The sequence below is a fragment of the Diospyros lotus genome, chromosome 4 (assembly GCF_014633365.1).
Source record: "Diospyros lotus cultivar Yz01 chromosome 4, ASM1463336v1, whole genome shotgun sequence".
NCBI lineage: Eukaryota > Viridiplantae > Streptophyta > Magnoliopsida > Ericales > Ebenaceae > Diospyros > Diospyros lotus.
This window is the reverse complement of record NC_068341.1, coordinates 30,974,459-30,998,330: the sequence shown is the minus strand read 5'-3', so window position 1 is coordinate 30,998,330 and position 23,872 is coordinate 30,974,459. Positions and strand designations below refer to the sequence as shown.

At 35.1% G+C, this 23,872-nt stretch overlaps 1 protein-coding gene across 2 annotated transcripts; it reads right to left on the bottom strand.

The window, feature by feature from the left end:
• Window positions 1-272: 272 nt before the first annotated feature.
• Window positions 273-6,861, bottom strand: LOC127799132 (mitogen-activated protein kinase kinase kinase 3). Of its 2 annotated transcripts, none has more exons than XM_052332877.1 (11): window positions 6,238-6,861; window positions 4,966-5,292; window positions 3,888-3,975; window positions 3,664-3,726; window positions 3,331-3,491; window positions 3,160-3,235; window positions 2,468-2,527; window positions 2,235-2,342; window positions 1,903-2,139; window positions 984-1,093; window positions 273-811 (listed from the first exon to the last, which is right to left on the bottom strand). In XM_052332877.1, exons 1-11 carry the CDS (start codon window positions 6,621-6,623, stop codon window positions 550-552), a joined length of 1,878 nt encoding a protein of 625 aa, XP_052188837.1. In that variant the 5' UTR covers window positions 6,624-6,861; the 3' UTR covers window positions 273-549. The 2 variants fall into 2 exon arrangements, with proteins under 2 accessions (XP_052188837.1, XP_052188839.1); XM_052332879.1 differs by having other exon boundaries at window positions 984-1,090; window positions 6,238-6,857.
• Between the last annotated feature and the right edge of the window lie 17,011 nt (window positions 6,862-23,872).

Genomic DNA, 23,872 nt, shown 5'->3' with positions numbered 1-23,872 from the left:
GTGCTGAAATTATATCAAACCATTTTCTACTTGGATGGATTAAGTAAAAAAATATGAACGAATTTGTTGACGTGTGTTTTACAAAGCTAGGTTGTCCTATAACATGAAACCAAGTATGGATCAGGTACCCAGATGAGGCCAATCCAAGTAACATCTCCAAGTACATGCCAACCAGAAGCTAAATGAAGCGGGAGGCCAACCAGTGATTATATCGTAGGAGCTTTGAGCAATGATCTAATGCAATTGGCAAACATCTTCACATACAACATAAATTTGATCAAGACCTTCCATTTACATCAACAAATTCCATATATCCCATATAGTACATTCTGGAACCCCGTTACACCCGCCCCAGATGCCACTCCCCATCTCCCGCGCTCATCTGGTGTCGGTATTACTGCCCGGGATATACAAACTATTGTCTGTCCTGGCTTCTATCTTTATCTTAATCATCCCCCCCTGACCAAATTCTTATAGTTTGCACATGTTTGGTACTCCTTTAAGGCATTTTGGTACGGTATGAACAGTTTGCCTCGGCCATAAACACAATCAAATGTGTCTTAGTCTTGGGGATCCACCGGGCGTTTGGGCTTTAAACTGGGAGATTTCATGCCAGGGGTCAGGAGTGTACGTTGTGGTTGGTCTCATGGGATGCATTGAGTAGTCATTTAGGTTGTAACCGCCTTGCCCCATCAACGCATAAGAAGGGTGCGGGGGAGAGAGAAAACAGCTCCGGTATGCTGGTCCAGAATGTCTCAATGGGCTTGAGCAAGGAGACACGGGCAAAGATGTGATCGTTCTTGCGTTTTCCCTGTATGGACAATAAAATGAAAAATGAACTTGAATTTTCTCCTTGATGTGAGTATATCAACCATCATCATCATATCCAGCCTTTATCCCACTATGTGGGGATGGGATGTGAGTATATCAACCAATGAGAAGAAAACAAGCAGCGTAATCAAATGGGGGGCTTGCCTAATTACCTCGGACTCATCAAAGCTCGTGAGGTTGTTGCATGCATTGGTCTTGTTACACGGTCTCCATCAGAAGAACTAATATTTGTCCGATTGGAACGTAGCTCTAAAGCTGTCTGCTTGGTAAATTAGCAAGAGTCCAAAAGAAAATCTTTATCAATCAACAAATAGAGGGCAACAGATGTTACTAACACAGATATCTGATGAGATGAGAACTTCAGATTAAGGATTTGGCCGGAGGATATAAAATCACATATTTTAGGCAAAACTTTAATGGAAACACAGATTGCTTATTGTGCTACTAGCAGATAGTACTAGGGGGATCCCGGAGCATTGATCCCAAGGTCATATAAGGCTTATATATGAGCATCAGAAATTGCAGATTTTGCCAAAAGATCAGATCAAAACTAAATACAAAAGCTACCGTGTCAAATAGAATCTTAATTTTTAGCCAATTGGGTGGGGCCCTTCCTCATTTGCACAATTCTTTTGGATTTCATTCTTATTTAAAACGGACAGGAAGTTCTGAAAAATAATCAAGTCATGATAAGTACAGCTTGTTCTAACACACACACACACACACACACTGTCCTAAATATTAATAAGAGTAAGCTTTGGGTTTGACTTTCTATATATCCCGACAGTGGGCTAGCAATGTCCTCTGCCACTGAACTCTGTTCTATGTTCACACGGTATTAAAGATATCAAGGAACCTAGACAAAAACTCTGGTATGCATGTTTGGTCCGCTAAATTTTTTCCTTGCAACAGAAAATGCAAGTCAAATTAGTTAATAGAGCTAATACCACTCAGATTGATATATTCAAACAAAAATGCCACTGAAAGGTATGTCAGACAGGAAACCCAAACACTGTGGATATAACAGAAGAAGATAAACATTAGCGGTATAAGGAATTCTTGAAGGCTTACCGGCGTGCGGCTTCCATCAGCGGTATAAGGAAAGGCTTCCCTGGTTAAGTTGATGTTGCCAACTCTTGTAGTGCCTTGGTCTCGGACAAACGGATGCTCCAGTAGCTTTAAGGCTGTGGGCCGGGCAGATGGATCCCGTTGCAGGCACAACTTTAAGAAACTTTTTGCATCATTTGAGAGGTGGTCAGGAATTGCAGGAATATCTTTACTGTTTCCAATTTTAAATATAGCAGCCACCTGCATGTTGGATCACAATAATAAGAGTTTAATCTAATAAACACTAGTCCTGGCCACAACAAGATCAACTCTACGACAGAAGCACAATATCGCACCCCTTCAAATTGGCTCCAAGGTGGTTTTGATGTCGCCATTTCAAGAATTGTGCATCCTAAACTCCAAATATCAACTGGAAGGCTGTAGCCATTTGTATTCATGACAACCTGACATTGCATATAAGCATGAGTACACAGGCCAAACAGTTGCAAGGTCCAAAACCAGTTGCCAGCGTGTGATGTGTGATGTGTTTGTGTCTTGTGGTTAGAGAGAGAGAGAGAGAGAGATATACCTCAGGTGCCATCCAATAAGGACTTCCTTTGAAAGACAGTATCGAAGAACAAGCCGTTATCTGGTTTTGGAAAATCATAAGTTAACTCAAAGTTCACATATTAATTCAAAAAAAAAAAAAATGGACTTAATATTTAGTAGAATTCCAGTTTAAAATGTTGGTACAACTGGCTGGGTTTTTTTATGCAGAATGATACAGGTTTGTTGAGTTTGTCTTGAATCCGTGAAACAGCCTGCTTCGGTACTAAACCTACAAGGAATCTTCTTCCAACCTAGTGAGCTATTTTGCCGCAGGGAAAAATGTGCCCAAGAGAGTTGATTAAAAGTGCAATTCAAACCAGCCACAGGATCCAATTCACTATTCTACTGTACAACTGCTCAGTCCATCCTGGTTCAGATAGCAGTACAAATTTAAACTGCGCTTGTTCACATGTTTGAGACAGAAAGGAAGGAAGGAAAAACCAGACTCCTAGTAAGTTGTTTGAGCAATATTCCAACATCTAATACAACTATCCCAGCAACAAAGCATGGCATTACCAAAATGTAGCACTCATACTTTCTTACTTGCTACAACAATTGTGGATATTCAAAATAATATGAATTTCATATATTCCCTATTCAAATGATCTTTCTGTCCATGGGTCAAATGCCAGTTTTCAAGGCAAGCAAATCAATCAAAGATGAGAAACGTACATGTTTGGCCATGCCAAAGTCTGCAAGTTTGATCTCACCATTGGGATCTACTAGTATGTTTGCCCCTTTGACGTCCCTGCCCAATCAGAAAAGTAAAAAAGTTTCTTCTTGAGGAAGCTGGAAAAACAAAAGAAACACATCATACTCATAAGAAACGTGATAAGCAATTACCTGTGTACTGTATTTCGCCCGTGCAAGTAGGCAAGCCCAGACAGAATTTGCCTAGTGTAATTTTGAATAACAGGCTCCTTAAAGGGACCATATTCTTGAAGTAACTTGTGGATGGAACCACCAGAGACGTATTCCAAGTAAACAGACAGTGTCTCTTCACCCTGAGATGAGAGAGCAACCAGAATTTTTACCATATTAGAACTGCCATTATGGTTATAAGAAGGATTGAACAGAGTACAGAGGCCAGGATAAGATATTCATATATATTAAGGCAATATGTAAATTGACTGTTAGAATTTTTAAGAGCTTCAAAGCAGGAAAATTCTCTCATACCAGATCACTTCCATAGTACTGAACAATGTTTGGATGGGAAAGCTGACTAAGCAAAGCAATCTCCTGTTAAAAAAGACGAAATGTTATACAAATCAAATTGATAGACGCCATTAAGAATTCCAAAGCCAAAATTCCAGAATTAACAGCAAAAGGGAGCATAGAATTATGAACAGATGGGAAGTCACCACCACAGATAATTCACCAAAGGGAAATGAAAAGACAACCTGGTTCAATTGCTTTAGGCATTCTTTTGATGTTTGATCATCAGCAATGACTTTGACTTCTTTTATTGCACACAATTGCCCACCCTCGCTGTTAAAATTGCAAAAACAACATAAAAAAGATGCAACAGGGAATCATCCTAAAAATGTTGGAAGTTAATCAGTTTCCATATAAAGACCTCAATGGAATAGTAAACACAATCAAATAAACAGAGTGATCTGCAAGTCCTAATGATATTTTCTTCTGTCTTTACTTAGGATGTTGCTTATCTGCAAGTCCTAATGATATTTTCTTTGGTCTTTAAGCTGCCAACAGAAAGGGAAAAGACAACTAGAGACCCCTCTCAACAATGCTAAGGCTTATGTAGCTAATGTCTCCAATTATATTAGATGATAACTCCACTTCAAAATAATGGTTTGTTAGGGCAAAAAAAAAAAAACATTATTTACAATAGAAATTTAGTACATATATGTATGTACAGATAAAAAAAAAGGGTCTGGGTCCAGATCATTTTTAAGTTGAGTAGACAATTTTTATCTATATAAAAATCAAGGCTAGACAATTTTTGTACACTGGGCCACTGGCCATCTCACTATATTCTTTTGTTGGTGTTAAACTCATGCTTTCCTTTGCTTGAAAGCAATTTCTGAGGTCAAATAATTGAAGGAAACAGCCTTTCTGCCAAGGAAAGGTAAGGCTGGATACAAAAAACAATCCTCCCTCGACCCTTGCAGCATGCAGAACCTCGTGTACTTAGGACACCTATAAATAAAAGAGGGAAAGTAATAATCGATATTTTAAGCTTATAACATAGTTCTAATTTATTTAAAATGTGAGACGAGATCCCTAAAGGACAGTGTTCTCAAGTATTTATAAAGTGGCTATGGTGAAAAGAAAAAATTTAATAAGACAAGTTTAGATGATAACCAAACTTAGATTCGGAAGCTGTGACAAGGGTTTGTCTCTAACACAAGACCAAACCTTCATAGAATAAACATGTTTCTTAGCTCTAATTTCATGACAGTGTTTTCACATATACATTATATAAAACAAAAAACTGAGAGTAATAATCTCAATTACCTGTTAAAGCCAAGGTAAACATGTCCAAAAGTGCCTCTTCCTAGAAGCCTGCCTTTCTTCCATTTTGGCATTACATTGGAATGTATGTTGTCTGTTACCATACAAGTCCTAGTGCAGGGTAAACCAGAAGAGCTGCTAGGCGAACCAGGTGGAAGAGGCAGCCGATGGCATTCACCCTTTCCCTCTTCTTGTTTTCCAGTAGGAGACTCCAAACTTGAAGAAGCGCACAATCGTGGATGAAGAGGTGATGTGGTGGTAGAAATTCCTCGTGACCCTGGACCTGGGCTTCTTGGCATCGGACTGAGCTTGATCTCAGCATGTTGTCCTCTGGCATTGAAATGCAAAAGATATTACAGTAAGGCTATCCGCTATACAAACAAATACGCTAACACTGAAATAAACTTGTACAGTGTGGAGACTTTTAATCCGTTTGAATACTAAGCAAGAGAATACACCTGGAAAACCCTCAAGCCTTACCCATACACACTAGCTACAATTGTGGCTTTCTAGCTGTCATATGAATGCATACGCAAGAAGAAATAAGCAACACCAAGAACAAAATGAGGAAACTAATTGAAGAAGATTTGTAATCTAGGCTTTGGACTAACTAGGGCACCATTCGGGACGAGTGAATTTTATACAACTGGAAATTTCTTAAGTACCACTTTGTTAATTCAGCCAAAGTAAAGGAATGATGAAAAACCTCCAGCAAATAACCCATCTCCTAATTTGGGCAATACTTTGCAAATTCAGCCAAAAATTCGTCAACACAATTGAACCAAAGAAGATTCAGTTCTCCCAGTTGATGAAACACTTTGTTGATTAAGCCAACAGATTCTACTATCAAAACTTCACTTCTCGGTTAGACCTTAACGTTGAAACATACAGCTAGGTATCGACTTCAAGCAAAAAGGCAAGAAAAAGATAATCAAAGTGATTGGAGGAGCAAGAGGGGAAGAAAGAAAGCTAAATCCGTGGAGTCTATGAGAGACTGAGAAAAGATCCATATAGAAAGCCCATAGGAAAAAAAACCATCAAATTTTGATAAACAAGTGATCAATCAGTTAACAGAGAGATAAAATAGAATTCCTTTTCAGCATGGTTTATTGAATTCAACCAATTCCCCATCCGATCAATCAATTGGCAAACACGATTGAAGATCAAATTGAACACAAACTACCAAACCCTAAAACTTTCACCTCTTAAATTCTTAAACAGAAAAAGGACCAAAATAAAAATCAAATAAAAAACCAGAGCAGCAACGAGACCAACCTAAAAACACCTAATTGAGCATGATCAACCTGCGTATGATCATCAGAAGAGCCAGACGAGCTCACACTGGAAACGGAGACCGACCCAGATCCCAATCCGACTCCGTGATCCATCATCCCCAGAGACAGCGCCGACGACACCGACGGCCGGGGGAGAGGGTGGCCCCGGTCAGAATCGAAGCCGGAAAAGGCCGACAAGCCACTGAAGTCCCTGCTGTTTCGGGGCGAATTGCGGGAGACCAGGGCATCGTCGAAGCTCTTGGGCTTGTCTTTGGGCCTCTTCTTGAGGGAAGATTTGGTGGAATCATCCTTACCGGGTGGGTGGGCATCTTGGCGGAGCTGTTGCTCCTTGTTCTTGCTGGATTTTCTACCCCACCAAGCAGGCATTTTTCTGAGAGAGTGAATGGGAAATTGGAGTGAGAAGAATCGGGAGGAAGACCCCGGAAGAGAGTAAATTTGGAAAAGGGTATTTGGGGTTTGATTTTATATTTGGAAGAGAAGGAGAAAGGAAAGTGTGCGTGAGAGAGAGAGAGAGAAGTTGAAGAAGAAAACAAAGACGGAGACAGAGACTTTCTTAGAGAGAGAGAGAGAGAGAGAGGGGGCCGAAGCTAAGCTACAGTGAGAAACAGCTCAGCCAGTTTGGGGGTGGGGAAAAAGGGGACGGCAAGCGGTGGTTGGATAAAACCGGCGAAGTGACGTCCGCAACTTTATTCTATTATTTATATATATATATATATATATGTAGAGAGAGAGAGAGAGAGAGAGAGAAAAGTAATATGAAAAGATGGGCGGATGGATGTGTATGTGTACGAGGGTGGGGTAGGGGTAGGGGTAGGGGTAGGGATAGGGATAGGGAGTGTAATTGTAACGTAATAGACTGGAATGGAATGGAATGGAATGCATATTGTTGTTTCGTTTAGAGAAAAAAAGAATCTACTTTGGTGATTGCGCTCTCCTCCCTCCCTCCCTGCCTGCCTGCCTGTTTCCCACCGCATATTCCCTACCTACATACATACATTTACATATACCTTCCTACGTGTTTCCCACGCATATTACATATTGCATATTGCATACATATACCTTCCCAATCGTTTTAGTGTAAAAAATTTAAGATTATTTTGGTTAATTAAATATTATTGTCCTTTCTCAAAAGGGATGTATGGTATCTACTTTTATAGGCATACATACATGCATGTGCTAATCTAAAGTCCATTTTAATTAAGAGGATATCTAAACAACCATTTATATCCTTTTTTTTTAATTCATTAATTATATCAAAACTATATATATATATATATATTCAAGAGATTGGTAATTAGATTGGCATATATCACACAGACTTGAGCATCAAAATGCTCAAATAACTTTAGTTACCACCTTTTAGTGCTTCTATCATTATGTTCAAGTGTACTTGCAATAAATCATAAATATATTAATTAATTAATTACCCCTTCATTCATTCATTCATTATTATTATTATTATTATGTTTATTAATTAATAGAGATTAGTGTTCTCTGTTACATTAGAAGCAAATTCAGTGACGACCAAGCGAGTTAAAACATCTACCTACAATTACCAATTAGTGTTATAAGTAAGCCAAATTTAATTATATTATTATTATTATGAATTTAGACCATATCCATGTGTAGAGAGAAAGAGAGAGAGAGAGTGGGGGGGGTTCTATGGTGGTGGGATGGAAGCGTGTGGGTAGGTTGGTTGGTTCGTTGGGGGGGCCCTGGATTTGGTATTTGTGATAATCTTTTCTTATAAAATATATATAGTAATATATGTGCCTTTGGGGCGGAGAAATCAGATGATACGGAGAGTCTCTCCTTATCCTGCATCCGCACCGCCACTGCCGCCACGAGGGACTAGGCAGTAGGCGGTAGCGCTACGTCTGTGTATGTCACTTGCGGCGTCATTTTCCTTTCCCACAAACGAAGCAAATAAATAATAAATAATAATTTTATTAATTTGCCAAATTCATCCCATCCTCCCAACCTCTCTCTCTCTCTCTCTCTCTCTCTCTGTCCTTATCAAGTAAGCGTGACCGCGTCACGTATTTTGCATGCATCAGCAACCATCATCACCTCCCCCATATGTTTCAATCAATCACTTAAAAAATAATTTATTTCTAAATTTCCCACCCCCACCCCCCATCTTTAATTATATTCATAATTCACCCAATTTAATTTGCGCCCCGGGGGGTACAAGACTTTTGTGTTTTTGCTTTTATGGTATAAATAAATAAATAAATTTGATATAAAAAATCAGAAGCAGACAAACTGAAAGAGAGAGAGAGAGAGAGAGAGGATTAAAGAAATGTGTGTTGGGGTTGACAGACAGATAGACACAATGGTTGATAACTTAACTTGTGCCGGAAGGGATGGAAACAATCATTCATCCACAATCTAGGTTTGATCGATCGTCATACCAATTCATGGATGGATATATATATATACTTACTGCAAGTTAAATTATTTCATATTATTATATTATTATATTATATATATATAAGAAGCTACTATACTAGGTTGGTCAATCTAGGACTACTCAACTGCCCACCAAATTCTTTAGGAATATTCTCATATACATGTATTGTATTTAATGTTATTGAAAAATTTTTGATATATTTGGTATAGTCACATGTTCAAAATAATAAATGGATGAATCAAAAATTATTTTTGGATTATGTGTATTATAATATATAATTTATATTGTTATAAAAATAAAAGAAAAAAAATAATAGATATTGCGCTAAATTATAAATTTGTATTATGGGTGCATGGACGACTAATTGAATTTTAATAATGTAATTATCCTATATAGATGTAATATACATAATTGTGTGTTATTATATTATATTTTTAAAAAAGAAAAGCAACCTCAACCTCCCCGTCCCTGCTTCCATTTTCCTCTTCTCTTCTTACTTTTCTATACATAGAGAGTTTATTCTATTGGGGAAAAAAAATGATAGAACTCACAGTAAAATTATTTTTTAAAAATTCTTACTTTTTCAATTTTAATAGTGTTTAACTAGTGTTTCAATTTTTTGTTAGGCTCTGAAATTTGTATTAATTTTGAAATTTATAAACCGTTGTATTCTGGAAAATAAACGTCAATTAGTTTCTAGCAGTTTCGGTGAAGTGGCGAATCTATTTTAAAGAAACTGTGTGTTAAGCATACCTCGATTTTACCACCCTTTATATATTATTGTGCTTTTATTTTTTTTCGCGTAGTATTGTATTATTTCAATATTTTGGTTCTGCTAGTTTAAATATAATATTATAATTACATTTCTAAACAATAATTATAGTATTATAAATATAATTATGATTTAACTAATAATATAATTATTTTATTATAATTGACTAACATTTAAAGGATGCGTTACCATGATTAGATTCTTTGTGTCATTTGCTAATAATCAAATTAAATTAGGGGATCCACAAGCACAACCAACCAGACTTCCTGGTTTTGCAGTTTTGCATGTAGCTTTATATATATATATATATGTATGTATTTTTACTTTATAAATTAACAAATTACTTTCATAATTTAGATTTATAATCTAGGTTTTTTAATTAAGTAAACTAACGGTAACGGATACCCCAATCTGAATCTGATCAACTTCTATTTTTGCTTCTTCTTCGTTAGTTGTCCTGACCTTAAAACAAAACTCTCTTCACAATACGATACTAAACAATACAATACTAAACGGCCATGCTTCATCAGTCCAATTGGAACTTAATTAGGACGTCTAGTCCCATTTAATTGACTTTTAATAACAAAGAAAATAACTTAATTACTAAATAATCCAAAAATCAAATATAGAATGAATGAATTAATTAATGAACACCTTAATTATACCAATCTTAATTCGAAGAAATGTCAGCGTTTCGTGTCTTAGCACTGGATCAAGTGTAATTGTGACAATCAAAATACATTTCTTGTCTTGTCTGTAATTTGTTATCTGACTGTCATCCGTACTACGCCCGTGAGGGCAATCAAAATACATTTCTTGTATGTTTTAAAGATTGTAATTGATATAATATTGTCATAAATAAATATAATAATAATAATAATGGACAAAAATTAAGAAGAAAAGAGAACCATCATTTTAAAATAAAAAAGCTCAAAGCGAAGCGATGAAGATTCGGATTCAATTGACAATATTCAGGTGTGAAGGCGACCAAATGGAAAACCCATGAGATCTTTCCGTCCAACCTCGACGTGCAAGTTTGACAAAAAGCCCCTCCTTTCCACTACTTATATCTTATTATTATTATGTCAGGAAATAAGTAATCTGCTGCAATTTGACAATATATTGTAGTTAAATTTCCCTTCTAGAATTGCTGCCTAATTTTGAGACGGAAATGGACAAAATATCTCTTCGCCTGGCCACTGGGGGTTTAATGTTTGATTTGCAATTAATTAAATGCAATGCCAGGCCAAGCTTTTCCCAAAATTAAGGTTCACTTCTCTTTATTGTTTTTTTAAGTTATTTTTAATTTTTAATTTTTTAACATAGTAAAAATACATTTATTTTATTATTTTTAAAAATATATTTTCAAAAATAAGACAAAAATTTATATAAAAAAAAAAACCTAAAACAACATTGTTTTGACTGTTTTTAGTGAAAACAACTAAATTGCAGAAAAGATGGGACAAATTTAAAAGTTCCATGGGAAGCAAGCAATGAATACAGGCGAGAGACAATGGTCGCGAGAGATCATTGATAGCGACAGTGGCAAGATTGACGACAAGCGCGACCATGAGAAGCAATCGACGAAGATAGCAACCACCATTGATGACAAGAAAGCATGATCGCTGAAGACCAAACAACAACGAAGCGAAGGTCACAATGAAGTGACTGTGGGTGGCAGCGGCAACGACAGAGAAGCCGATGGAAAACCTGGCTGCGACGTAAGCAAACGACGATCGCTAATGAGGACTAGCCCCTCTCGACCACGACTCCACACCTTCGTTGGTGAGCATTGACCCACCAATTTCTCTATTCTAATCGCCTATTTGTCACTAGATTCAAGTCACAAGAGATACATAGGCCAATGAAGGAAAGAAGAACAAGTGGGTGGGTTTATTAAGGGAGGGAATAGATTTGAGATGATCACAGGGGGAGAGAAAAGTGGAGGAAAATAATAATAATAATAATAATAATATTATGTATATATATGTATACATGATAAATAATATATTTATTTTATTATTTTAATTTTCAAACTTCGTTTATTTTTAATATTTGTATTGAGACTTGTAATCATATCTCAGTTGCTATTAAATTATTTGATGCAATCTTATTATTTACAATCACATTATGTAATTATCGGTTCATGTCTTTAATTTTTATTTTTATGCTTCTTATTTTTTTTGTCAAGTAATTTATTTATTTATTCATATTTTATTCTTGTAATCGGAAAAAATATTGCAAGATTCACCAACTTTAAAATGTATATATTTCTTAATAATATATTAGTCTTAAATAATTCTAATTTACTGAATAATTAAATTTATTGAATAAAATGTCATTAAAAATTATTCTCAAAATTTCAAATAGAACGTGTTTTCTAATTTTTTATTTTGAGAAGTAATTTTTTAAAATGTCAAATAGAACACATTTGCAGTTTTCTAGAAACAGAATATTAAAATAGAAAACTGAAAATGAATTCAAAACTTAAAACTAAAAATTGAAACTCAAAGAGAATGTAAATTTGTCCAATAAAAATGTTCCATTATCCAAACAAATTTTATTTATCAGCTTTAGAATGTAAACAAGTTTGTTGTTTTTTCTTTTCTTTTTTTTTATTGCCATTATCCCTTGATATGTATTAATTACAAAAATTTACTTATTGTATTTAATAACTTACAAATACATATAAAAATATGGACAAACTATTTTCGTTAATTATCATATTTAATTTTCAAATTTTCTTCCTTTATAAGGAGCATGCTTGCATTTATAAAGCACAAAAAAAGATTTCATACACTCGAAGTTCTAAAAATAGCAATGATTTCTATTAAACCTCACTACAATAACCTTTTTGTTGTGTTATTACAAAATCTTGATTCTAAATTTTTGAAAATTTTCAAAATACCCCACTCTCTTTGTCTTTCTCTATCATCTCTTTCTTTGCCCCTCTTCCCATCACTATTTGCAAATCTATTTGCGAGAAGTCCATAGCCAAATCTCCTTTGTCTATCTCTTATCTTCCTATACTTTCCATTTTCTCTCTCTAGTTCAAGTTCAACAATGGTTAAACCTTTTCCTTTCTCCATATCGTTCTTTCCGTGGCTTAGTCTCTCTCTTCCTCTATCATCTCCAAACATCGTGCCCAATATCATATTGTGTTCATCATAACATAAGAGATATAAGACAACTTTATTGATCTATGGTGAAATCTCTTTCTTTCTTTCTTCAAAGATGAAACTCTTACTCAGAAACTACTTTACATTTCCCAACCTTAGTTTTTCTTTACTATTCCTACCCCATTCCCCATGCACGTATGCATACTCAAAACCCACTCCCCATTGCACCCCACCCTATATTCAAACATCATCCCCTCTTTCTCTCTCCATGCTGATGTAATAGGGGTTGCAACAAAGTTGCAAGAGGTAAGAAAACATAAAAAATGGGAATAATTATGAGTAATGGTAAGAGGGGGAAAGTATGTACAACATTATTTATTAAACATGAAGAAATAAACATTCTCATCGTTCAAATCTATGTTGATAACATCATTTTTTGTGCAACAAATGAACAAATGTGTTAGAACTTTGCTAATAGCATGCAAAAATGTGTTGTGGGGTGTCCTAGAAAAATCAAAGCCAAAAACCTAAGAAGTATCCCGAGAAAGCCGAAGAGCCGGATGACCTCGAAAAGTCTTTCAGAGACTTTTCATAGTCTCCAAACCGCCCAAACCTTAGCATCATAAAAACCTAGGGACCTATCCAAAGGGTTTTTAAGGCTCAAGTCACCCGATGACTCGAAGGAGTCTTCAAACCCATCCGAATGATACTTATCTGAGCCTTTGTCCCCAAAGATACCTCCTGGCCCTTCAGCCTCATCCGATGCATTTTCCCCTCAAATAGTCAGGGGCACAAATCAGTACATCACGTGCCACGTAGACTTGACCACCAACATCTATAAATACCTACTTGCTACATGATAAAAAGAAACACTGACAGACTCAGATCTAGACCCGGAGACTTTGACCCCAGTACACGTTGAACCTCTCAGGAGACTTTCATTTAAAGACACCCATTTAGGACACACCACATACATACATACATACATACATACATACATTCATACTTCTACTCAATGGCATCATCATCTGACTTAGACATTGAAGGGCTTGTGTGAGGAAGCTCCTTGTGTGCATTTTAAATGTTCCTTTCTTGTAGACCCATTCAATGTCATTCATCCAAAGATCATTCAAACCCAGCGGAAGACTAGTCAACTAAAGACCTATTGGGAACAAAGTCCCTAAAGACTGACAAAAGCCATCTGAAGACTCCTTACATCCTCGTAGCTCTCTCAGACAGTGGATCGAGCCTACCCCCGTCGGTGACACGGACCTTGACCTCTTGCCTAGATTCTACCACATTGTCCCCCCAAGACAAATAAATTTAATTATTGTAGTTAGGCAACAACAATTTGGCATCATCTGTGGAAAGCGAGTAAAAAGTCATCTCCCATGGTGAGAACTATCAGGTTCACTTGCGCAATGATTCTATTTCAGTTTAGATTCATTTCGCAATGCTCCTACATAAGCTTGCAATGCCTCCCAATGAATCATGCATCAAACCCTTCTAGAAGGCAACGGGGAGCTTTCGCAAGGGTTTTCTCCTACTATTATGAGACTTTTAATTTATTTCTCCCATTATTATGCCTTCCCCCTCAATAATGCGATTGGCCCTTTGGGGAAGGATGTGCCATCCCCCCTCGCCTCATAAGCATTCTTTGAGTTGATCGTCTGAGAACCAGGCGAAGAAAGTGGGAGAATAAGAAGGGCGTGCCTCACATTATGTTCTTTGAGATCCAAGTTCAAGCAATAACCATCGCACGAACTTGAATTTGAGGAAGGTCGTTCTCCCTAGCAATATCGAACACAGAGGAAGAGTGTTGCCTTAATGTCAACCTACTGAAGTTTCTACTCTTCTAATCGACTCAGGAGCAACTATCCTAAGAGGGGCGACATCTTTCTGGGATTAAATGCTCTTACAGATGCGTCATCTGCAAGAGCATTTTATGAACCAAGGGGCGCTTACTTGTTCACCAGGAGCCAAGAAGTTAGGGGTGGAAGTGTTAATGGACTTGTTTGAAGGATTGACGAAAGGAGGTTATTGTCGCTAGGAAGAGCTCATATCAACACCTTCTATAGCCAATATATTGAAGGAACCACTCCGATCTAATGCCACTTCTTAGCTTCAATATAAACAATCTTCCTTCGAACCATTATATTGTAGAGCCCTCAAATCTAATGCCACTTCTTAATGCACTAGTGGGAGCTCATATCAACACCTTCTACAGCCAATATATTCCAGGCATTAATGCACTACTAGGAGCTCATATCAACACCTTTTACAACCAATAGGCTAGTTGTTGTTCTTCATCTCTTCCTTCTTCCTTTGTTGGGCTTCTTCTATTTTAGCGTAGTGTGGAGATTGGGTCCTTGTAAAAGCATTTTTTCAAGCTCAAATCAAAGGAAAAGCTAGAAAAGGCAAGTTTTAATATCTCATTTGGCTCTATAACTCTTGAAGCAAAGTATATTTGAGATTTATCAATTAAAACTCCCTATTTTGAAAGAAAAGTTCTTGAAACACATTTATGTAGATATGATTGTGAATCTCCCTTGTTTCTTGTTGTCTTTGTTTAGAACCTTTTGGAACTTTAAATAGGGTTTGTTCCACCCTATAATTCATTAGGAATGATGTATTTCTTGATAGGGTCTAGATCATGCAAGGATTTTTGAGAAGCTTGCATGTTAATGCTCTGTTTTGGGTTGCAAAACATTGGGAATGATGTATTTCTTGATAGGGTCTAGATTATGAAAGGATTTTTGAGAAGCTTGCATGTTAATGCTCTGTTTTGGGTTGCAAAACCTTCTGTCAATTGACAGATGGCTTGGAAACTGTCGACCATTTTCCCTCAAACATTCTGTCAGTTGACAGATGGCTTGGAAGTTGTCGATCGATTGCCTTTAAGCAAGGTAGCTATCGACCATTCCCTAGCAGCTGTCGACTAATTTTGTTGTTCCTCTACTATCAAAGTCAAGTTGCTTCTTGAGTGTTTTCCTTTTAATTCCTCATCTTGAATAGATATTTTTGGGGGATAAATTAGCATGCATGAGCATAATAACGAGTTAATGTTGGACCATATAAGGTTTATGAATTAGGATGCATTTTATGTGCATGTTCTCATACGTTGTATTATATATGTTATGTGTGTGCCAAGGCTTTGGGTTAAACTAATGAGCCTCAAGGTTTGTATGTTGTATATGGGCATAGTCCTTGAGTTGAGCAAATAGGCCTTAAAGACCCTGTGGAGCATGATATGTCCATGACCTTGGGTTGAGCTAATGGACTCTAAGAGCCGTATGTGATTGCAAACATAGGTCTTGGGTGGAGCTAATGGTCCCCAAGGGTCGATGGTTATGTGCTATGAGATATGTGATTGTGAAGAGTTGATTTGCATTTATTCATTTGTGTATGAGATGGGAATGTATGGCATGGGGGGCATTGTGTATGGTTAGTAATTTCATGTGCAATGAATCTATCTAAATATTTAATTCTATTGCTTCATGCCTCATGTCTTTTCATATTATACTTGTTGTGCCTTGTGACTCATTCTTGTTTTACATCATTCAAGATAAATACAAGGCTAAGGTGGAGGGTGACTCTAGTGGGGCATGATCTTTTGGATTAGGTGTGTACAGAGCTCTCATGAACTAAAGGTCTTGGGAGTTCACTTTGTTTATGCAATGAAGTCTGTTAAATTTTTGTCATTAGGGCTAAAAATGTATCTTTTGAAAAGTCTAATGAGATATACATAATGATGTGTATTTTGTTTTGAATGAAGAAATGGTTGTGGACTTTATTATTTTGTGTTAATGGAGTGAATGTTCTTAATGGAGTTTTATTTTGTATCCACTCTTCTATGGCATATCTTCTTGGACTTCCTAGTTATAGGAATTCTAGGAGTGGGGTCGCCACACTGTCGATTGGGGATAAAATTGACATCAATCTTAAAGTATGAGGACTAAATTAAAACAATTCTTAAAATGGGATAAAATTGAAAAATAACCCAAAGTTGAGAATAAATCAAGCTATTGGCCCTTAGGTTTTATAGATTTAGATCCATTATATTTGGGTTTATTAGTTCTATATAATGGCAAGTATATCCCAAAGGGGGGGTGAATTGGGATTTGGATAAATTTTCGATAGATTAAAAAAACTTATAGCATACATAGCATTATGTTTCAAAATATGAGGAAGTATGTTTCGAAATAAATCTTTCTGATAAGTATGTTTCGAAATATAGGTAAGTATGTTTCGAAACCAAACTTTATGTCAAGTATGTTTCGAAACCCACTATGATATGTTTCGAAACTTTCCTCTCTGTTTTGCTAATTTTAAAACTCCTTTAGTTTTTGAGAAATGATTCTTTTGAAAGCATGAATAAGGATAATAACAAGTAAGAATGAGAAATCAAATGCATACGAGATTTATAGTGGTTCGACACTCGTCTACTCCACTACCTTCAAGCTTACCCACTTGAAAGATTTGCAAACACAATCACTTTCACTAGCGATCAACGACCCCAAGGGTTTTACCACGATTCACCTTAAAACCTTACACAATGAGTTTTTACGGGTTTAACTCAAACCTTACAATAAGATAAATAACACTTATCTTTTACAACCCAACAATTTAAATGTATTTAAAATACCTTACCAAATAGTTATTACAAACTTATTGGTATGGAGTGAGGAAAACATGAAAGGATGAGAGCTTCGATTTCAGTTTGCTTCTCCTTTTCACACCACAATGCACACCAAAGATTAATTGAAAGGATCTTCTTTGGGAGCTTGTTGAAAGAGTTTCGTTTGCTTGTGCTTGTGGCAAATATCTCTTATAGATGTGAAAACTTGTGTATGCTTGTTAGAGGTACTTTTTGTTTTCAAAGAACTGATATATATATATATATATATCAAAGAGATAGAGTTTTAATTCAATGCAAGGTATCAAAAAAACACCATTTAAGATATATTATGAGAAAAATCCTAACGTATCCTATTTTAGAGCATTTGGATGTAATTGTTTCATTTTGAACACAAAGGACGATGTAGGAAAATTCAAGGCTAAAAGTGATCGAGAAATCTTCCTTTAATAATCAAATTCTAGTCAAGCTTATAAAATGTATAATATTAGAACAAATTCTTTAGAAAAATCTATTCATGTGAAATTCAATGAATATTTTGAGGCTAAGAGAAATAATGAAGACGAAAATGAGATACCAATAGATCCATCTAATTAAGGAGATTTAGGTAAGCTTCCCAAGAATATAAATTTGCAATCATCTTATGGATCAAAATATTAGAGAGCCAAGTCAAGGTGTGAGAACTAGGGCATCATTGCATTAATATTGTAACAATGTGGCCTTCATTGTTGAGTCAAGTTGCTCCAATCAACCTATTGTGTATTTTGATGTTTAACAAAACATAATTTTAATAAAACTATTTTTGGTATATTTAAATCCCCTAATGGATTTTTGATATGTCTTATGGTATATAACATATTTTAAATATTATAGTATTTTGTGTATCAAAATGAACCAAAAAATGCTATTTGTTTTAAGTGGAATATTAGCGCTCTATAAGGGAACATATAAGAAAATATTTTCATTTTGAAAAACTATCTCCCAGTATTTTAATAGCTAATATTCATTGTTGTTAAAATAATTTTTAATGAATTTTTCAAGAAATAGAAGGTATGTTTTTTTAAGGCGGTAAAATTGCCAAATTCTGAGTTTGTTCTAAAACTAAAATTTTATTTTCTTATTGTTATGGAATTTAATTTTTTAGATATTTTTATTGAATCCAAATAGAGGGTACTTTCTTATTTACATTTATGTATTAAAGTAAATGAAATGTAAAGTATAAATTAAAGAAAATCTGGACTAAGAGTCGACTCTTGGTGAGAGACAATCGAATGTGTGTTGTGTAGAGTCAAGGTAGCCAAGAGAAGGTTTTGGCCAATCGACTGGGAGTCGACTGTAGGCCAATGAAAGTCGACTGTCGGCTTCGAGAGTCAACTGCCGGTGTCTAGAGTCAATTATGGTTGTCGCGGAGTCGACTATCGGTTAGAACAGTCGACTGCCGTTAGAGACGGTCGAATTTTTCTAGCTATTGCAGGTCGTTTGGGAGCTCTATTATAAATATCAAGAAGAGATTTTTGGAGAAGGCTAATGCTCTATCAAGTCCTACATCTTTAAAGCACACCCAAGCTCTCAAGCATCCATTTCAAGCAATCCATGGCTCAAGCTTAAAGTAAAATCTTTGGAGCTCAAGGCAAATGAGATATTCTCTCCAAGTGTGGTAAAAATTTTATCATTATATTTGTTCATTTTTCTTGTATATTTTCATTGTACTTATATCCATATTTGTCCAAGATTATTGGACTTAGGATTGCATTGTAACCATTTTATTTTTGGATTGTGAGTGATCTCCTAAAGCCCAAGTAATCTAGGTGTATTGTATTGTTGTAATAGTTTCTAGGGTGAGCTAAGGGAAAAGCCTCGGTGTTGAGTAAAAGTTCCCTAGGTGAGCTTATCGGAAAACTATGTGATTTTAGTGGAACCTTTAGTGTTAAGTTGACCTTGAGAAAGTGGAGTAGGTGTTAGAGACATCAAACCACTATATATTCTTGTGTTGTTATTGTTGTTTGTATATTTATATTGCTATCACACCAAACAACATATATATTTAAAACAAGTATCTTCTTTGTATAAGAAAAGCTCAAAAGTTTTTAGAAGGGAAAAATTCAGTTTAATAAGTTTTAATCACTCAATTCATCCTCCCTCTTGAGTGGTCATTGTGTTTCAATGGACCAACATTCATATCTAATGATTGAGCAAACTTGGATAGATCTAGCTTTAAGAAGATGAATTTTGGATCAATGCTATGCAAGAAAAATGAAGTTTGGAAATTAGTTCATAGACCCAAGGATAAATCGATAATAGGAACTAAATGGGTATTCAAGAACAAATTTGATGAAAATATTGTCTTCAAATAACTTTATTGCATTATAGTTTAAAATATTGTGATATTTCTGATGATACTCATGATGGTTGTTACATACTATTTCTGGTGCTTCATGACATTTCTATATATTCAGTACTTTTTGGTTATCATCCATCATGCTTATGTTTATATGGATTATTATACTTGGATAATTTCTCTCATGGTTTATATTGTTTACATCTTTATTCTCTCCATTAATAATGTCTCTTTTGATTATGACAAAAAGAGGGAGAATAATGGGATTTTATGAGATGAGAGAGAGATCTTATTTATGAAAGTTATAATATATTTTGTTTATGAGGGAGAAAAATGTATAAGAAATTTTTTATGTATGAGAGCATGAGAGATTTGTATGTATGAGAGCTAGGCAATCAAGACAATCAAGTTTGGTCCTTAAAACTTTTGAAAAATATTTTATCTATTAACCTATATGCAAAACACTTTTACTTATCCTATTAGTATTTTTTAAAGGGGGAGCTTATAATATAAAATTAAAGGGGAGCTCAAATTATTTTTTAGTTATCTCAAAAATCATATTTTTTTGTCATTATCAAAAAAGGGAGAATGTTGAGTCAATTTACTCATATTAATTAAGTTTTAATGATTAACAAAAAGGGTATTTTCAATATGCAAATTATAGTGTTTTGATGATTAATAAAAAGAGTATTTTTAGATACACTAATTGTAATACTAAATTATTTTTAATTAATTTATAAAATATTTTTCATAGTATATGTATTGCCAAAAATCTTATTTTCTATTAAAATTATTTTTTTAAATAATTTTAAAATGCATAAAAATTTTATATAAAAATATTTTAATGTTGCTACAGTGATCCAGCCGTTGCTATAGTGATCCAAGTATTGCTACAGTAATCGCTACAATATTTTTCAAAATACTTATAAATAGGCTCAAACTTGTTTTGGAGATTATTCATTACACATATTATACATCCAAAGCACCCATAAGCTCCCAAACACTCTCAAGCAAAAATCCAAGTATTCCGAGGCTCTTAAAGCTATATTGCACATCCATCGAAAAACTACAAGGCAAGAGTAGAAAAAAAGATCCTAAAGTCAAATCTTATCTTCTCCATTCAAAATAAGGTCACTAAATATTTATTTATTTGCCTTGCATATTTGCTCTTAATTGCTTATTTATTTGTGTCCAATTATGGACAAATATTTGTAATCATTTAAACTTATTGTGGATTGTATTAGTTTCCTAGAATCATTAAAAATTAGGAGTGTATCTAGTTTCCAATGTAAGGTAAGAAGAAAACCTTAGTGGTGATTTGCCTAGAATCCATTATAATCTAGGAGTGTATTTAATTTTCAAGATAAGATAGGGTGAAAACCTTGGTAGAGGTTTTCCTAGTTGTAATCTAGCAATGTATCTAGTTTCTAATGTGAGCTAGTGTGGAAATTTTGGTGAGATTAGTGAAACCCCAATAGTGGTTGAGATCTTGGGAGAGTAGAGTAGATGTGTGTGGAGACACCGAACTATTATAAATTCTCTTATGTCTCATTTATTTATTGTTATTATATATTGTGGCTTGCAATTTATTAATCTCAAACTCACATATATATAGTTATAAAATCTTAATTTGTTTAAAATTAAATAACAAGAATTTTAATTATGTAGATTGTCAAAAATTTTAAATACTCAATTCACCCCCTCTTGAGTGGCCATATCCTAAGGGACCTACAGAAGAAACGAGCAAGCAAAGACGCAACACCACACTAAAAACCTAGCCACTGTACCACTTTTCCTCTTAACACCTCCTACCTCGTGCAACATTCATGCACTACATTTCCTTATATTGTGCTACATGAAAACCTCTTCTAACTTAAGCATCAAAGGGCTAGCGCGGGATAAATCCTCGCTTGCCCCTGATCGCTTTCTATCTTATAAACCCTCTTGGAAGTTGAAGAGTGCCCTGCCGCCATTCTACAATCTCGACCTCTCCAACTCTATGGCTCTCCTAGCCAACAAATCAAGCCTTCCACGTGCCAGTAGGTTGGGTCATTCCGTAATGACCATTTCTTCTCTTGGTTCTCACAAATCGAGTAGGGAGCCTTAGGGGTGACTTGTGTTCTTCCAACTACTTGCTCTGTTTCCCTACAATAAACAAATTTCAATTGTATTATACCAACAACAACACCTGGACAACTCACATGTAGTAAACAACCTAGTGTGGCACTGAGTAATGTCAGCTTGCCTTAAGGTACTCTTTCTCCTAAAGGACTCACTAGGTTCATACTTCTCCGAAAGGGTTCTTTCTAATCCTAATCCATGTTTAACCCATGCACACCTCGTGCATGTGTGCCACATGTCCCACTATCAACATCCTAGAGGGTATAAATACCCCAACCTGTCAATTACAAGGGGACAAACAAAATAGATTTAGAACACTCAGAACAACTACACTAAACAACCATAAAAACACACCAAACTCTCATACTTAAGCTTAAGCATGTCATTAAGCTGCTTATTTATCTAGAGGAGCAACAATTTCATCTCTCAAACTACTTATAACCTGCTTCTTCATCATTGTCATAACCTATATCGACTTAAGTATCAGAGGGTCAACACGAGAGGAATTCTCGTGTGCCTTTTGATTATGCCCTACCTTGCAGCTGCTATTTCCCAGACAACGGAGCTCTTCCCTTAGCAACCATCCATCTCTCTATCACTTTAACAACATTATTGCTTGTTCGAGCCCACAACTGCTTCTCCAAAAGACATAAGCTTATCGAGCTATCTCTTTGACAACAGTGCGATTTCTCTCTTGGATAAAAACACTTCTTTTTTTTTTCTTGGACTAGTAGCCACCTCACGTTATGTGCCTTACTTTACGTCGGACTGATCATCTTGTATTATAAATTTTAATTGTTGTATTTTTTTCAACAATAGATCAACAGTGTCAAAAGGTAGTCAACTATTTATTTCAAAATTTTGAAGAACCAGTCAACAATTTTTCCAAGAGTAAAATCAATCAACTATTTAATCTTAGAACATTGATCCAGAACATGTGCCTTAAATTAGTCTTGTTTGAAGACCAGTTAATAGTCATGAAGAATGGGTCAACAAATTTTCGCTGGATTCGATGTCTAAATGACTTTTGGTTATTTTAGAGCTACTTTATTTGCCTTTTTAAAACTTTGATCACATTTTAGAATCCTAAAGATTTCATTGATTTAAAAACAAGTTTAAAACCATTTTCAAAAGGTACTCAAAATAGTTTGACTTTAAAAATTTTGAAGTCCAAAATCTTTAACTTCAAAACACTTATTCATTTAAGTAACACCTATTAAAGTTTTGGGGTAAAGATACTCATCATCAAAACCTCATCAAAATCATACTAACAAAAATGGCACTAACACCTCCCTTAACTTTCATGATTGATATTAATTTCCCCTATGCTATTTGAAAATGGAAATCACCATTTTGTAAATGCTTAAAAATATTCTTATATTTATATTACTTCTTTCTCTTTACCCTTCACCTCACTCATTTTTTTCTCTCTTATTTGTATATGATTAGTAAAGCATCACTAATTTGATCAACAAGGATCTTAGGAGCATGGCTCCCCCTCCTTCCTCCCCCTCTCTCTCTCTCTCTCTCTCTCTTTCTCTCTCTCGTAGAGGTGCAATGGCCAATAAACAATCCCATCACCATCGATGGGAAACAAGATTGTTAATTATAGGAGGACAAGGAAGAAATATCACAATAACATCAATACTTCTACTTCATGATATTAATGGTATGTTTTTTCTTCTTTTTCTCTCTTTCTCTCTCTCATACACACATTTTCTAAGTTGGTAGAGTTTCATCTCTCTTTCATAGAGGTGCAATGGCCAAGAAACAATCTCATCACCATCGACGGGGAAACAAGATTGTTGATTAGTAAAAGGACAAGAAAGAAAGATCATAATAACATCAATGCTTCTATTTCACGATATTAATGGCATGTTTCTCTTCGACACTCTTTTCTCTCATCTTTGAAAATAAATCTAGTTTCGAGTTATCTTCGAGTCAAGTTCATCTTGAAGATAACCTATATCTAGGTTCATTATTTATTTGTATTGGAGATGTTCTTCTTTAAACTCAAAGATGAATGAACTCAAATTTATCTTTGTTCTTGGATTTTGAAATCAATGTCATTTTAAAAAAACCCAAGGATGGTGAATGAATTTCATCAAACCTCACTGGTGTTTTGTGAAATATATCCTAAAATACAAATTTCTTTGTATTAAACATATTTAAAATTCCTTTAAAATATAATTTAATATAAATAAACTCAGACGAGG

Excerpts from the sequence above, each read along its gene's own strand:
- LOC127799132 (XM_052332877.1), bottom strand. The coding sequence starts at position 6,623 with ATGCCTGCTTGGTGGGGTAGAAAATCCAGCAAGAACAAGGAGCAACAG. Across the intron at positions 5,293-6,237 it reads GCTCAATTAGGTGTTTTTAG|AGGACAACATGCTGAGATCA; the intron begins GTTGGTCTCGTT and ends TTTCAATGCCAG. Across the intron at positions 2,343-2,467 it reads CTTATTGGATGGCACCTGAG|GTTGTCATGAATACAAATGG; the intron begins GTATATCTCTCT and ends ATGCAATGTCAG.